The sequence below is a fragment of the Haliotis cracherodii genome, unplaced genomic scaffold (genome assembly GCF_022045235.1).
Source record: "Haliotis cracherodii isolate W230 unplaced genomic scaffold, xgHalCrac1.p SCAF_10, whole genome shotgun sequence".
Taxonomy (NCBI): domain Eukaryota; kingdom Metazoa; phylum Mollusca; class Gastropoda; order Lepetellida; family Haliotidae; genus Haliotis; species Haliotis cracherodii.
Window position 1 is genome coordinate 56275770 of NW_027266265.1, and position 17063 is coordinate 56292832.

The window sequence follows — 17063 nt, forward strand, 5'->3', positions numbered from 1 at the left end:
TGGACTGAAAACCGTCGCTGAAACAATGTAAACTTAAGGTCCAAAACACAACTGTGATACCCTTATCGAATAGACCATTTGTAGTTTGTTTCCCTTTAGCCACCATCAAACATGGGTGCAAACTTTCTTTTGCCCGACAGTTTATATAAAGATGCAAATTATAGCTTGAAACATCAAGAAATAGAAAAGAAGATATTTTTGAACAATTAAATGAAAACGGTTACTACCCTACCCCTGGCTGAATGATATGTGAGCCATTCGTCAGTTCCTAAAATATTATTCAGTGAACAAAAAACAAAAACAAAATGCCACCCAGATCTATTAACCCTCCGCACGTGCAAGTGTTCGCTTTTTTAACAACTGGTAACGTCTCATTAAGGACTGGTTCAGTCGAGTTCAACGCAACCTTACGCTCCATCATTTGGCCTCGGTGCTAACAAGTGATAGCTGCCTCTCTATCCGGGGAACACAGGTATAAAACAATGAGTTTACGCTTCGCTGAAAAAGCGTGAAGATAAGCGCTATATAGCGGCGGGTGTGGACGAGAGGAGACCATTCTCCCTCAATATTTCCCGTTGCAGGCCACTGGGCAGAGCTAGGGGAGAACTAACCATACAACCTGTGTTTATTATAACGGGTGGTCGTGCATAGCGAGGATGGGTAGACAAGAAAGGTCTTACGCTAAACTGGGCTAAGTCTGAACTGGTCGTCAAATCGGGTTGGCTGTAACAGGAAGGAGAGTAAAGTTGATAAAAGAGATTTATGACAATCAATAACGTATAATCATCGTTATACCGCACAAAAACAATAATACCCTCTTTGGAATCAGTCGTATGGAAACGCATTTATGGAGGCTATATTTTGAGAGGTTTAGTTTTTGTTTGATAAAGCAATTGTATTAAATCGTAAAGAGAAAAGTTATTTTTAACATTCATGACGAAAGACAGAATGGAATGAAGAGAGAGACAGAGAGAGAGAGAGAGATTAGTGCCGTACTTAAAGGTTTAATTTAAATACTGACCTGAGTTTCATGATATAATTATAATCAAATCGGGTGAAATTAAAGATTATTTCATTACGAACTAACACACACTAAATATAAATGAGATGAAATTATACATATCTCGCTGCTCACCAAACCCGGGATCGGCTCCACTGCGCATTCGTGCAATTTGTGAACCCGTTTTGGTGGCGCCACCTTGTGAACAAACAGTTGTGGAGGTGGAAGTGAAACAATCTAATAAAGAAACATTGCTCTTAGTAAGAATACGATATAAGGATGAACAACTTCTTTATTACAATTAGGAGCCTCACAAAGAAGTTAAACGTTCCTCTTTTACGTTGATACGTTTTGACGTTGCTCATGCCAAAGAACATCGAACGCATTCAAAACATTATGTTATGATGACTGTATGTATTTTCACTGCGGACAGACGAAACCCAGCACGCTCACCCACAGATCTAGAGTCAGAGAGTGAAACCAGTGGTTGATAGTGTGAACATCTATATATGGCTTCAGCTGAAAGCTGTTTTGTAAGTGGTCTTCCGGTATGCATTATGTACTGAACATGTTTGTTTTTTTGTGTGGTGCGATTAAAACCCCCAACTTACTCACTCACATCCACGATCGCACCTGGTTTGGGACCCCTGGATAAAAAAAACAACAACTCTCGGTGGCTTGGCTGAGATTTCACTGCGTGGTATATATATGACCTTATTGTATTGCTATGAATCAGACTATTTCGTAGAAGTTACAAATACGCGTGTTGAGTCGCAAATCCAGTTTACTGCGTGTTTCACCAATACATAGACATTCGAGGATTACTTGTGTATAACAGTAACTTCAGATGTCACGATTTCAGATATGACATTTGCCTACCTATACTTTACAGTGAAAGACGGGTAACGTCAAACCTGTTGTTTGTCAATTTCAGGATCGTGTTGAGCTTATCTACTACGTCTCGTCATTCTTTTGTCTTCCTCTCACTAGAGAAGCAGTTTTAAAGCATGATTTGATTTACTTCACCTACACCCCGTTACACTTGGGACTGTTCATGTTCGCAAATTAACGCTCCATTACAAAGCAAAACAACGATACAATTCTATTTTTAACTGTGGCGACTTCATTTCACACTGGGGAAAATGTAATCTATGGTGGAGATCAGGAGGCGATAGGGGCTGTTTGTATTTTATATATATTTGTTTGGAATAAAATTTGGGATTTTTTTCTAAATGAAATGCGAGTGTTTATGGTACAGTTTATTTCAATGTGTATAAGAATCAGGGTGGAAAAATAACGTTTATGTCTTTTCAAAGGGATGGGATTAGGGTTCGGGAACTGACGATTTCCGTCTATAAATAAAGTGTGTAGAGTGATGAAAACATATTAATTTCATATAGCAGACCATAGTCTACCGACATTAACACAATAAACAGAATAAATGAATGCATTTATAATAGTGGTTCTCCTTTTCGATTGACATATTGCCGTTAGTGTTTTTTTAAGGAGAAAACCTTCAGAACGCTGTCGCCTTGTCTTGACAATCTCGGACGCTGTCAGTGGAAATGCACTTCTGTATCAGGGACTAGGTTTCACAAGTCATTGTCTGCAGCTTTTGTCGCGCTTTTTATTTGACGAGAGTAACATGTGAAAAATAACAACAACAAAGATTAAATTAATGATTAGAACTTTAATGGAATGATTAATCTCTTTAAGACTATATAAAGTGATAAATCCCGAATGCTATCAGTTTCACGGATCTGTTTTCCTTAACACAAGAACGCAGCTGATCGCCTGTCCTGTCGTCCAGGGTAACTGTGTACAGGTAAGTCTACGCGTTCTGAAGGCGTAATCAATGTCCAGGTGAGAAATGAGCAATGAAGGAGAGGTTGCTGTCATTCGGGCCCATCTCGTGTCGGATGCCGCGGCAGTAAAGCGACGACAATGGTCGGTGCCATTTTGCCCTACCAGCCTCTCAGTGACGATGCTTGATTGTCATACTAACGACCGTTAGGGGTGATTGCGATAAGGATCAACGGCTTTGTAGTGAGTTTCAGATTCATCTAAACCCATTTGCCTCGGGTACCCTTTTCATGCCAATGTGGAGGATTAACTTCGTTAGTGACTCGTTACGATTCGATGTATACACACACGTGTCTATCAACAAAGTTAAAAAAACGGTGATGATTAGAGCGTTGATTTGACGTACTCCCTGTTCTTAGGTCGGCCACTAGTAGCCGTTATATGGCAGTTGCTACGACGTTATTTCATGAGCACACGTATTTTTTGTTTCTCAGTGCCCCCCCCCCCCCCCCTTTATGTGTGACGATTGACACTACCCTCCGCTGTACGATGTGTATATACCACCATTGTAGGCTTCCCCCAAATACGATAGCTGGATAGCTGTATTATAGTGCATCACGCATGGGTTTCCTTACTTCATTGTAAAGTCGGTATTGAAGTTCATTTGGGGGATATTATTATGATATGCAGTCTTCACTATACAAAAACATTCCCCCAATGTATTCGTGATCCCTAACTTCATGATCATAATCTATCTATCTATCTATCTATCTATCTATCTAGCATGTGTTCACGTGCTTAGAATTGCCGTCATGGTGGTTATATGTGCATATCAGCATATCACTCAGACATTTTGTTTCCCCCGTTTGCACTATGGGTGATATACACGTTTATATCACCATGGCTTTGCCCCCTCCCTTATATCACGGATACAGTGCGTGCATTCGTGTCTTGTGCCCACACCTCACACCCAACCTACTCTTGTCAGCTCATCCGGGTGAATATATCTGTTAATAACCGAGAAACATAGTTGTTCATTACTCCCAGTATGTAGTTTGTTATCCTCTTTATGGCCGGGAGTATTTTATAGATAAAATAATTGTAGATGACTGTCATATCAGGTCACAAGACGAAGAAACCCTTGAAAACTATGTCAGTAATGATATAGGTCATGTAACATTAACAATGGAAAATCAAATGTTGAGTGAGTGAGGGGGTAACAAGGTCAATCTTGAGTGAGTCTCGTTTGACGTCATGCTACACAGTATCTTAGCCACACCACGACGTGGGATACCAAGAATTATGTTTTTTTACCATGATGGGAATCGAACCCGGGTCTACCGCGTGGCGAGCGATAACGTCAACTACTTGGCTACCGTGCCGCAACACCATGTCTTGTGATAACAGCGAGAGGTAGAGCGTGGATCACGGTATACATCCACTAACAAGACAGACGGACTAAAAACAAAGCGAGTACTACTTAGATTGCACAGCTTGATTCTTAACTCCTTTTTACCTTTATCTCCGCTCCCTTCCTCGGCTTAATCTGCCATATAGTTATCGCAGTCACGATCACCTTACGTAACAAAATGTCAGCATGGTGTTCTCTGCAAGATCGTGATCAATCTCTAAAATATTCCCATGATGTTGTAAAAGTCGAGACCAGTTTATTTATAAGTGATGAGAGTATCCTGTCAGTATTAGTCCAAGTGACATTCACTAGACAGTGTATGTATGTTTTTGGCATTCTATTGATAAATAATTTTGTTCAGTCGAACCAGAAACCTTGTGATATACCAGTCTATCAAACATACTTCATGCATGTACTCTCTTTTGTTTGATATAATTGTATACATGTACTTTGGAAATTGTATTTTGTCAATTATATTTTATATCACCAGGTTACGTTACATAAATGTTTACAGGTATAGCAAAACAGACAAACAAACAAACAAACAAACAAGATAGTGTGGCTGTGTGAACGTGTGGCTGTATTCACTCCAACTTGGTAACAGTAACAATATACATCGAAACGTCGCTAAATGCAATAAACCAGAAGTTGTTATCCATAAATTTATGTTTTCTTGTTTATGTATGGTTTGAACATATATAAATGCCGTTTGCAAAAATAACAAATGTAATTTGGGCCATGCAGCCTCACAAACATGAATGAAGAATCTGAAAAAAATATCTTCGTGTGGGACTATTTTTCATTTGTTTCCAGCTTCTAACAATCCGCGTGCGCAGTTCATACAAACAACGTGTTTAAATAACAACTGATATACCTTTCGCGTTGGCGACATGATGTGGCTATTAAGGTTTCATTATTTCCTTAAATGTTGCATCCATGACTGTTTACAAGCCGATGTCCCCTTGCGTCGCCTCCTAGGAAAAACACGCGTTTCCAGATACCCCGGTTTGTGTAGCGAACGCATAAACAACCAGAGCGTCAATCCGCTCATGAGAGAATTGACAGCGATAGAAATTTCATTCATAAACTCACCCGTAGTATTTACGCCGTACGCCACTACTACGAGTAGCGATACCTTGTTTAGACAACTGGGATCTACAAATAGCCTACGCGATAACTGATCGATTTCGTTATCGTGCAAAATCACCCCCAACAACAATTATATATAGCTATCATGACCTACTGGTTTAATTCCAAGGTTCTTCTGGTACGATAGGATTTCCTACACGGCCGTAATGTAGATTGTAAAAACAGAAGCAAACAAATACAAATCTAGGCCACTCGCTTCCTTATACAGATCATGAATAATTAATCGCGATGACGGGCACCTCCATATATGGGCATGTTGTTGAATATTGATAGAGGGATTTGCATAATAATTCACGAAGTGGCTACGGATTGTGACGTTTCGGATTCCTATGTCGAGAATCACCATATATGGATGACGTCGCCTCTCGGCTATGTTCGGAAAATCTCCGAGTCATAATCGTCCGACCAATCAGAAAAGTGGAGTGTTTAGCGACTTGTCACGCTTATTGTTATGTATTGCGATGAATGAAGAGCCGAATGGCACCATGCTATCACTTGTGTCTAGCGCGCTGCGTTGTCGAGTTACTGAGAAACTAACAGTGAGAATGCCTCGAGTTGTTTCTGATCAAAGGGCAAAGTTTGAAAACGACGAACTGTTTAGAAAACTCAGTCGTGAAAGTGAGGTATGATGTTTTCGGCGATTTTTTCCACCCGGAAGTGCTATGATTTCACGTGTTTAAGTTTGCCAAGTTGTGTTGCCCCACGGAATACCGTCACTAGATGCCAGGTTCCAGTTGTGGTGACAGAAAGTTTTCTCACGGAGTATTTATCTGTTGCAGGTGAGGTATACGGGGTTTCGGGACAGACCCCACGACGAAAGGCAGTTACGTTTTCACACAGAATGCCGGGAAGGTCACGCCGATGTGGTAAGTGTTTCTCTATGTACTCACATAACCTCTCTGTTAAAAAAACTATACCTCTCATGCCAAGTTCGAGTGCATGCTTACTCACACATGACGCGTTATTCTACTGCAGATAAAACCATCCCACGTCAGCTGGTGATGTGGGGTCAGGCTAGTGTCTACTCTATAAACATTAAGTCTTCATTAAACCGCGAAGGCGCGCGACTTAAGCATAAATAACGGTATATATAGGCTTGTTTTTACCACAAGTACACAAGACCCTTGTGTGTTATGAAATGTTAAATCCAATCTAAAAAGTAATGTTAGATACAATGTGTTTTCATTCAACTATCACAGCTACACGATATAAAGCATGTATGTACATGTGTGAGATATGATGTATTATTAGCACGTTGGGCGTGACACAAGCCTTAGCCAAGTCACTCCGATACTACAGGTCATTTCCTCAGCTACCTACGTATATTTCCGCCAGTGTGGGGTTTTCTGTGTTATTTATAATGCTGACATAAAGCGTGAACTATCGCCGGCATGTATCTCAGCTGACGGGCCAGTCGTCCGTGTCACGGCTCTCATCTCGGCGTTCAGCTCTTAAGCTGAGTCTCAGTCGCTCGACTTGACTCGATCCGCCGCCACTCCCAAACTTATCTTATGGAGTTAATTACATATTTCTTGCACTGTTAACATGTACAGTACATCCCTTGTGATTCAGTGATCTGTGAATCATCGATTCATATCGCAATGATGTATGTATTATTTTCTCTAATAGAGATATTGCTAATTATGGCACATGTATTCATCATATAGTCATGTATCATTAATCAATCTATTAACTAGAACAGACACATGTCCTTTTTACCTTTACCTCTAGAATGAATGAAGATACACGGCTTCTGTCATCTTACATAGATATTCCCTTTCACTGCAACCCATTAAATAAATATATACATGACAGTTTGTTATTTCGTAGTCAAGATAATTTAGGTGCGTAGCGTTGTTGTGATCATTAGGGCGTGGTTGAGGCCCATACATTATGCAATATGAAGATATGGTGATGATTATATGTGTTATATGTTTATGGTTTTTTTGCTAATAGGCTTTCACAGCTACAGGCACAAATCTCCAGCTGAGTTTTGCGGCCAATGCATGGTCGGATAAACCGGAGGACAGAACACCCACTCAAGAATTTGTCAATTTCGACCGGGAACCAGGGAAGGTTAGTCATATCATGAAGTACATATAAGATACATTTATTTTAGTCCATGCCAATCTTTCATCGACCTAGAGCGCTTTCTGGTTACATTCCTGAATGTCTTTCTATACAAGGATTGTTACGTTGTACACACCGTGTTGTATTTTGTATTGTATGTATAATCAACGTGTGTTGACATTATTCCTAATACGGAATCAATTACAGTCAGTATATACCTGCCACAAAACGACTGCAGAAAGGTGTTGTTTTGAGACCATTGCCTAATCATTAAATGCTGTGATTTCCCTGATATTTGTGAAGACTTGTTTCACAGAGAAACTATAACGTGTAATTATACGTATAAGCAGCGAGGGACCCCTTTTGACAATTACCTTCCATACTATCCAACGCACCCATAGTTCCACACATTCAGTGCTGAAGTCGACGTTCATAGACAAGTTACTGAAGCGCCCGGCGTTCACTTGAATCCGCCACGGCCGTCACGCAAACTGCTGGGCCGTGTTAAGTTGCATGACATTCTGTAGCACCGATCAGTCAAGGACGTTCGAAAAATGCCAGGTACTCATTACAGTCTTTGATTAGCAGTAATTATTATTTGCATTAAAGAGAATGTCTAACAAAGAACTGGTGTGATATGTTACAAATGAAACGTTTCACGAGGCTTGAGAGAACTGGGTATATTAGCGATTGTATTGTAGACCGTGAGCTTTGCTTGTAATTCGTAATACGAACATTGACTAATGCTTCATGTGATTGACATTGAATATTGTCGATTTCTTGTTGTTTGATGGTGTAAGACAGCACGTGTAGCCGGATATCAACATTATCTCATCTCACAGATTGTTGAGTAGGCGACACCAGAGCGAAACATATTCCCGTCCGTATTATCTGTAGACTAATGGGTTTGTTATGAGTTTATATGCTTGTTAGCTCGTTTGATGTTTTTCATCGGATACATTTGTGGCGAGAGATTGTTATTTCGTATAACAAATGAGAATATTGTCATCTGTTGTACAAGTCAGCAGTGTAGGCTTATATCTCACAGTTTTGTTTGTCACGATTCACAATTAACCAAACAGGTTATTTTCGAAGGTGGTAAATAGTTTACTGTTTATATCTCGTTGCTATGGAGACTACATCGCAGATGTTTCGTGTTGTTTACAAATGTAACATAGCGATGCTAAAAATATGTTTTTTAAACACGTTCTTAATCATTTACGAAGCAAGCATGCTGTCAACGATGTTTAGCCACGCATGAATGGGGTCCCTCACTGTGCTGTTTTCCGTATCTTTAAATTCATTTCTCTTTAATTTAAATTTGATGGGTGAGAAATTATGAGGGTCGAACAAATCGTGAAATGCACACAGCTACCTGCGAGGTATTGTTCAATATTTATAGGGGGTCGATAATAGCGATTCAATAGCTTGGAGTAAACAGTTCCAAGAATATTACCCTTACATTGAAATAACACGGGTTTGTTAACTTCAAAGTTTTGATATTTACATAGTTGCGACTTTTAACTTAATCGTTTCTCGATCTGTTTCGGTCGGTGTTGTTCACGTTGATGTGAATTCGTGTCAAACAAATCGAGACTTGAAATAGCGTGTTCGCATTTCTATACCAGTACTTCCTGAAATACACTGGTTGTTGACAGACACATATTCAGGAGAATGTTTAAATAAGTGGGGGCCTAAGCTTCATCCTTGTCTCCCTTCCCAGGCTGATTTTTAAAGTTTGCCTTGTATGCTAAATTGGGTGTTTACATCATATATAAATTTATTTATTTTTATATTTATTTTTTTTCGCGGGGGGGGGGGGGGGGGGGGGGTTGACACCGGATAGATCCTTTTGACATAGACAAGACATATCGGTAATCTGACGAACAACTCAAGATTTGGGGATTTACTTGCAAATTGCTAGTTGATACCACAAACGTTTCAGGATATCATTCAAAGAAGCGTAGTGTTGTATATAACAAACATATTTTTCTCTGGCATTGACGTTTATATTATAGTGTATGTAACCAAAAAAAATCTCATATGGGTTATCATTTGTTATTGCATGTCGCTGTTTCGTTCCACTTGATTTCAAATTAGCTTTTTGAAATATTGTAGCCTGCTGCACCTCGAAACGTGTATTAAACGTGTACATGTATCATACAATGTTACACATAGTTCCGTTTATTTGGTATTTATAGAGGCATTGTAGGTATGGTGATGCGTTTTACTTTCGGTGGTAAGGAAACGGCCACTTCCCTCCCGTAGGAGTAGTGAGTCACATAGACGCTTGGTGTGAAAGGCTTGGCGAGGTGTGCGACCCATCTGCATTGCGTGTTCTCGTAGGCTGCGAAACTCGGTTACACCTACATACGACATCCTGAATTTACACGCAGTTTCACTACTGTAGGACTCCACTGATTTTAAAAATGTTCTCCATGATATACCATGTCCAACCTGTTTGTGGGTCGTGTAGGAATTATGAACGTATGTAGCTTATACGAAAGGATTGGTTTCCGCAAAACCTACAATCTCCTCGCCTTTTCGAGCTTAGCTTGTGTGTGAAAAAATGTCAGTGACATTTTGGATTTTAAATTGTCAAACAACATTTTGAAAAAGAATTAAGCAGATGATTCATAACATACACGTGTTAATCTCGTCATATGGACGGACACGCGCTGTATGCATTTGAATTGATGTTTAGAACGCAAAACCTATCCTGTTTTGTCACTCTCCTCGACCACCACCTTCCTACCCCTCTCGGAAAAGGTGGGTGGCTTCGGGAGATCGCACCTCTCTACAACTGTTTGTCTTTTGATAGGAACATACTATTGTGATTACGCAACGCCAATATCGAAATAAGTGTTTCCTTTTAATTTTAACGATCTCAATTAAATGTACCTTAAGATACCGCAAAGTAAGCTTTTACGGAACTTTGAGTTAGAACAAGGTGATTTTTCTTTACAAACTGAGTTGCTCGGGCGAGTGGTTTTCAATCCTAGCACGCAACGTTCAAATCACTTGTGAACTAGTCAGCTCGTTCCGTACGGCTGTTTATGTATTTATCGTATATTTTTTGAAAATATGGATTACTGACATGTATAGACACATAATTATGAAGAATCTGTCATTGAAATGAAATGTCTTCATCCATGATATAAGCGACCTCGCGTCCGTCCCTCGCCACGAAGGTTCATCGACAGTCTTGGAGGCCCATGCAGTGATTTTATGGTGCTGCCTTGGATTGCCCCTCCACCATATTGAAGGCTAGTCTGTCCAATATGTGTTTGTAGGAAACAATTCAGACTGTTATCATTTGTTTTTCCTTAATGACACTCGAATGAAAACACAAACCTCACTTATCCATTATTGTGTGGCTGGTTAACATGGTTGATGCACTTATTTTGATGTATTCTGATGTAATCTTAAACATTCAGTTTATTCAACGGTTCATTTTCTCAATTTCATTGCCAGCTCCTGGAGTTTTAATCACAGGTTACAATACACTTAATTGATGATCTTTGGAACCATGTAAATAGCTTATCCATCGCTTTAACATCTGCACCTTAAGCAAATTATTATTTGTAAAGTTTGAAAATTAATATTCATTATGTAACCTAGGATATTACTGCATGTGGTTCCTTGGAGATGGAATGCAATTATTCCTTTCAGAGTTTGGGGAGGGGAATTCAAAAGGAATTTGATATGAAGGCATATTGCTGAAGCCTATTGACTGTTTTGGTCTTAAAACACTGTAATTAGAGTTTGCCAAACTCGTAGTGCTAGCATCAGAAGTTGGAGAACGCCATGAGGTGGCATTACATGGGCGCCAAATTAATTATTCAGATTTCAAATTTGAAGAAAACTCCACCATCCCAGAAAGCAACAGTGGAAACGTGCAGATACTTGAAATGAGGCGTGGGATGTTTTTTCTTGTGTTTGCTTCTACACTGTTATTGTATATGCAGGGTCTCAAGGCACATGCTTGGTATTAATTGTCTTGCATCAAAGGTAGATTGTAATTAAACAGTAAGCTGCACATGATAAATATTTCCTACCAATGTGTCCAATAAATTATTAACTACCATGCGTGCTATTGTATCGGAACAAGCCTTAATGTGTCTTCCATCTGTAGATTGCAATGGTTCAGTTCTTGTCGTTATGGTATGCTTGTGTAAAGAACATTTTTTGGGTGTGTGTATTTTTGGTGTTTGGGAGGAAAACCTTTGGGAATACTGACTTAATTAAATGCCTGTGAAACACATTCAGGATCTCCTGACATACAATTACTGTGACAGTTGACTGGTCGCTGGCTCAGTGTTAATTCCCTGTGTGGACTTTCCTTGACATGGTGTCATGCTTCAATAAGCTTTTTTGATACTCTCCATTGATTTTGCTGATTAATTCTGATAATGAATTGTCTTTTATGAGCCCTGAACAAACATGGTGCATGCTTGACTTGATGTGTCTTTTATTGTATAATTGTCAAATATGACGAAAAAATATTTCTAATTAAACCTATTCTCAGTGTTCTGCTGACTTTCAACAAATTCTGCTGATACTTGACTATGTCCGTTGTCAAGTGGATAGAGTGGTTGTCTTGAGAGTTGATGGTCGGTGGTTCGATCCCTGGCTGTGTTACTATAAGCTGTTAGAAGATGGTACATATTGTTACCATGCCTGGCGCCAGCATTAAGGGGATAAAACAAGGACTAGTCGGCTGGGAGTCAGTATACATTGTCTGGGTGGGGTATCCATGTTAAACTGCGGCATGGTATCCTGGAAGGCTAGCATTATGAAAATGGCATTAGTCTGGAGTAGCACACACTCCCACTTTCTGTTAGTATTAGGAGTTAAAACATGTTTGTGTTCTGCAGTTGTATTGAACAAGAGGAAGTGTTACTTCAGTATACTGTCCAGTTCTCTCATTTTAAATCCTAATATTTTAAAAACAGTATTTCTAAATCAAAGAATTGTTATCATTTTATGTTTCTATTCAAATTAAAAAATAAATATCACATCCGTTTAAAAGCATGATGGAAAATAATTTTAAAAATCTCAAAAATTTGCAAAAGGTATCTTTTCACTTGAAAATGCTAAATATTTTCAAAATTACTTTTCTTCACTTTCCAAATTTGCACAGTTTGTGTTGGTCTACCTTTAGAGGTTGTGGTTTGACACTCAGGTGAGAGCAATCACGGAATGCAGGTAGTTCCCCCATGCAAACACTGCCTCCAATAGCACAGCCCCCACAAAGCTACTTGTAGGTACAGCTGTCGAAGATCTGCTCACAGCACAGAAACACACTTTTTAAAACTATTGGCGACTGGCACTCAGTGTGTTTGAAAAATATTACATCTAAAGTCAATTTTACCTTTTTTAACTAAATATAGAAAAACATATTTTCTCTCGAGTTTTTTAGGTGTCTGGTAATTTCTTGAAAATATTTGTGTAAAATTTTGTCAAGGCTGTGTGAATGTCTAGGCTTTGAGGGTTTGATTTGTGATGGCGGAGAGTTTGAGGGTGTGTTTCTTTAAAAGAGCTTATTTTTAATACATAGAAAGGGCTGCTCAGAATTTAAAATCTTTTAATTGTCAATGGACTAGTTTAAACATACATTTAAAATAAATTTAATATTAAGTCATACAGAATATTTCAATGCTTATTCAGAGGAGATTAACATATGTAATTATAGTCTATTCAGTTGCTACACATGACTTATAGTTTAGAAGTGGCTGTTACAGAGTTAAATATGAACTCACTTACACACACTTTGAAAGTATGGGACATTACGCTTAACAGATACTGCCAGAGTATTAGCAGAGAAAATTAGCTTTAACAAACAACACTCAGTACATGTGTTTTCTATGATGTAACTTTGTAGTAACATCTTGGTGAAAATATCAGCTTCTACTTTGTGCATATTAAAACTGACTTCATTCAACGAGTAAGGCTTAGATCACCTGGCATGGGAGGCTGCCGAGTTTTGACTCAGACCCTGATCAGATGGAGGCTTGACTCAACCCTATTACAAATCCAGTTGTATTGCCAGTTCTAGATTATGTCACAAGGTCACTTTGTTGGTTATCACACAGTCATGAGTGAGTGAGTGTGTGAGTTGGGTTTAACGCCGCTTTTAACATGATTCCAGTTATATCGAGGCGTGTCAGCTTAATTTGGGAGGAAAGCCCGAAGTGATGCAGGTCTCGGCCGTTTACCACTTTTGTGAAACCCACGAGCACGGTACGGTGCTGACAAACACAGTCAGGTATAACCTTAGGCCTGGTTCACTTGTATGGGCTTCGAACTTGGACCTTCATGATCAGTGGTGTGGCTCACAGGATGTTGTGCAGATGCTTTCTGAGGCACTTGCTCATACTTGTCTTCCCTTTGAAAGAGGAGACTTACTTTTGTTGTAAACTGTATGTTATTGGACTAAGTATATGTCTGAGCACACTTTTTCCATATTACCTATTGCAGCCTTACCTAGTCATGTGAACAAAAACACTTTAAGGAATGTGCGTGCATTATGTAACGAAAACAAAAAAGGTTTGAGTGACCAATGTCAGTGTAGGTAGGTTTCTCAGGTTCTCTTTCCTTTCTGTCATTTAATGTATAAGCATACTTGTAAGGCTATAGGAGAGTGCCATCTAAGTGTGATAAGTAAGTAAGGATAGATATATGGATGACCAACTTCTATATTACAATTAGGAGTGGCGTTTCGGTGTAGGTTCTAACACCATTGTCAAGCTAGTGATGACTCCAACTTCTAAATGCCCCTCAAAGGATAACTTCTGCCAATCCTTTTCATGTGAATTTTATATGTTTCAACTATACCACACCTTTACGTTTTGGAGAGCGAATCGAGGTAGTTGAGTGGTTACAGTGTTCACTCATCATGTCCGAGACCCACATGGATATCATGTAGTTTGTGTAAGGCCCATCATGTGATCTGCCACAGTGATGTTGCTGGAATATTACTGAAAGTGGCTTTAACACTACTTACACACAGGCCAATTACATTTGTAGACTATTTAATCTGAAGTATATAGACCAGAGGAGTTTATAACACTGATCCCAGTGTGATTAGACACACTAGATGTACCATTCAGCATTACCAAGGACCACATCAAGATCTTTAGTCTAAGGTGTGGTCCTTAGCAAATATTGAGTTGTATAGACAGTGTAAGCAATACTCCTTCATGCATTAATCGGGTGGTCAGACTTGGTTGATGCATGTCATCGTATCCCAATTGCGTAGATCGATGCTCATGGTGTCAATCACTGGATTGTCTGGTCCAGACTCGAATATTTACATACTGCCATCATATATCTGGATTATTGCTGAGTGCAGCCTTAAACAACAACTAAACAAACAAATAATATGTGAAGAAAATTGTAAGAGAGATTTGAAAATCCTATCATATGAATTGTCAGTGGGAATGTTTCAGGGGATTAAAGCAATCCAAGAGGAACATTTTCTGACTTTTTCAACATTACTATTCTGGTACATCTGTAGGGTGCACCATGCATGTCTGAGTTAGTCAGTGTGGTGTGTTAGTCAGTATACAGTTGGCGAAGTCTCTGAGTCAGCTGACGTGTCTTGTACTCCATGTTGGAGGGCAGCGTCGCGTCGGCACATTATGTGGTGCAACAACGTTGGCGTGGATCCAGCGCACATCTCCTGGTTCGTGCTGCAGCTGCAGAGTGTGGTTTGCTGATGTTTGTCGTGAGTCGGTGCAGTGTATGTTGGGTAATCTCTAAAACTCATCTGGGCTACAGCCAAATGTTAAACTTTCAGCTCCGTTTCCCTCCAATGTCGCCAGATGGGAACTTGGTTAGTGGTTGACACTTTGAAAATATTTAAATAAATTTTGAAATTTTACAACTTTCTTTTTCCATTTTGTGGTTAATCAATTCAGATTTGTGGTTAAACTTTGACTCAAATCTCATTTATCATTTATGAAGAAAATGGAAGATTTCAGAGAAAAATGACAAAATTGTTTTTCAATGAATTTTATGATTTAACAAATTAATTTTCAATGAAGTTTCAAAATTGTATTTAATGGTTATTTGATGCAGCTTTATATCGTATATGAATCGAACAGAAAGACCTTGGGCAGAAAGTTTGAATTTTTTCTTTATCACAAATAACATTTAATGTTAGAGAAGTTGAAAAACAACATGATGATGAAACTGCTGTGGAGTGAATGATGATTCACTCACTCACTCACTCACTCACTCACTCACTCACTCACTCAAAATGAATTTGAGGTTGTTGGCAAAAAGGTGTTTAGGATAATAATAATCAATATGTAGTTGGGGAGAATAATAATGACTTTATGGAGGTAATTTGTACACAATAAATTATGTTATATGAGGATGTTGGTGAAAAGGTATTTAGGATAATAACAATGAACTTGAGGATGTTGGTAAAAAGGTATTTAGGATAATAATAATAATAATAATAATAATAATAATAATAATAATAATGAACTTGAGGATGTTGGTAAAAAGGTATTTAGGATAATAATAATGAACTTGAGGATGTTGGTAAAAAGGTATTTAGGATAATAATAATAATAATAATGAACTTGAGGATGTTGGTAAAATGGTATTTAGGATAATAATAATGAACTTGAGGATGTTGGTTAAAAGGTATTTAGGATAATAATAATAATGAACTTGAGGATGTTGGTAAAAGAAGCAACTTGAATGCTGCTTGCTGACAGGCAGGTTGTACAGCACACAGAGGATAAATACTACGTCATGGTTCGAAATTAAGGGGCCCTTAAGTTTTGCTGCTATATTATTTGAATCTAGGGGTCATGACAAGGACCCTTTGATCTTTCCTGCTTATTTTCATTTGCTATCTCATTGACATACTCAGTGTAAATGCATGTGCACCAGCTGATTCATGCATCGTTGGTCTGGACAGGGCTGTAGTGTATGTAATATTGGCAGTTTCAGAAGTCGGCAGATACTACCTTAGGAAAACTAATGCTCCATGAAGCTGAGGGGGTGGAGTCATTATGTTAAGTGAAGTTGAGGGGGTGGTTTAGGTGGGTCAGCAGGCTCGGGAAGGTTCAGGATTTAATAGGATTGGGTGTAAATGAGTAACTTTGACTTTTTGACACTTGTGAAGGTTGATTGTTCATTACATGATTCATTCACAATATGACATTTCAGGTGGGAGTAGAGGTTTGAAAATAGCCCGAAATGTGGTGAAAGTATTTTACATGATCAAGTACACAGCAGCATTAGACTTTCATCAGATCAGTCTCTGAGAATTCAATCAATTGGATTACAAGAAAACCACAAAATAATTAAACAAAAATTAACATGTAAAAATAATTGTGTAATATGTTGTCAGGAATATAGGATTACTTCTGCTTGTCTGAAAACATGTCATATTATTTTAGTCATAACATTTTGATTTGTGAACATTATTCCTTAATATTGTAATTGGTTGTAACACAGCAGTGTTTGTGCTGATTACTTGAACTGCCGGCATTTCCAGGCCATTACAAATTGTAACGTGGGGGAGAAGAGACAATGTCCTAATTTATTTGAATCTTACTTTTTCTGCTTGACTTGCATCATGAACACACTACTCTCATTTCATTAAAC

The 17063-nt window shown here is 38.7% G+C and overlaps 1 protein-coding gene across 3 annotated transcripts in view; it reads left to right on the top strand.

The window, feature by feature from the left end:
• Positions 1-5824: 5824 nt before the first annotated feature.
• The window catches only part of LOC139454553 (core-binding factor subunit beta-like), a 56498-nt gene continuing 45259 nt past the window's right edge, over positions 5825-17063 (top strand). For all 3 annotated transcript variants that reach the window (XM_071236338.1, XM_071236339.1, XM_071236341.1), the window contains exons 1-3: positions 5825-5986; positions 6143-6229; positions 7320-7439. In XM_071236338.1, coding sequence (XP_071092439.1) covers positions 5825-5986; positions 6143-6229; positions 7320-7439 — 369 coding nt within the window. The remainder of the gene's footprint in view (positions 5987-6142; positions 6230-7319; positions 7440-17063) is intronic.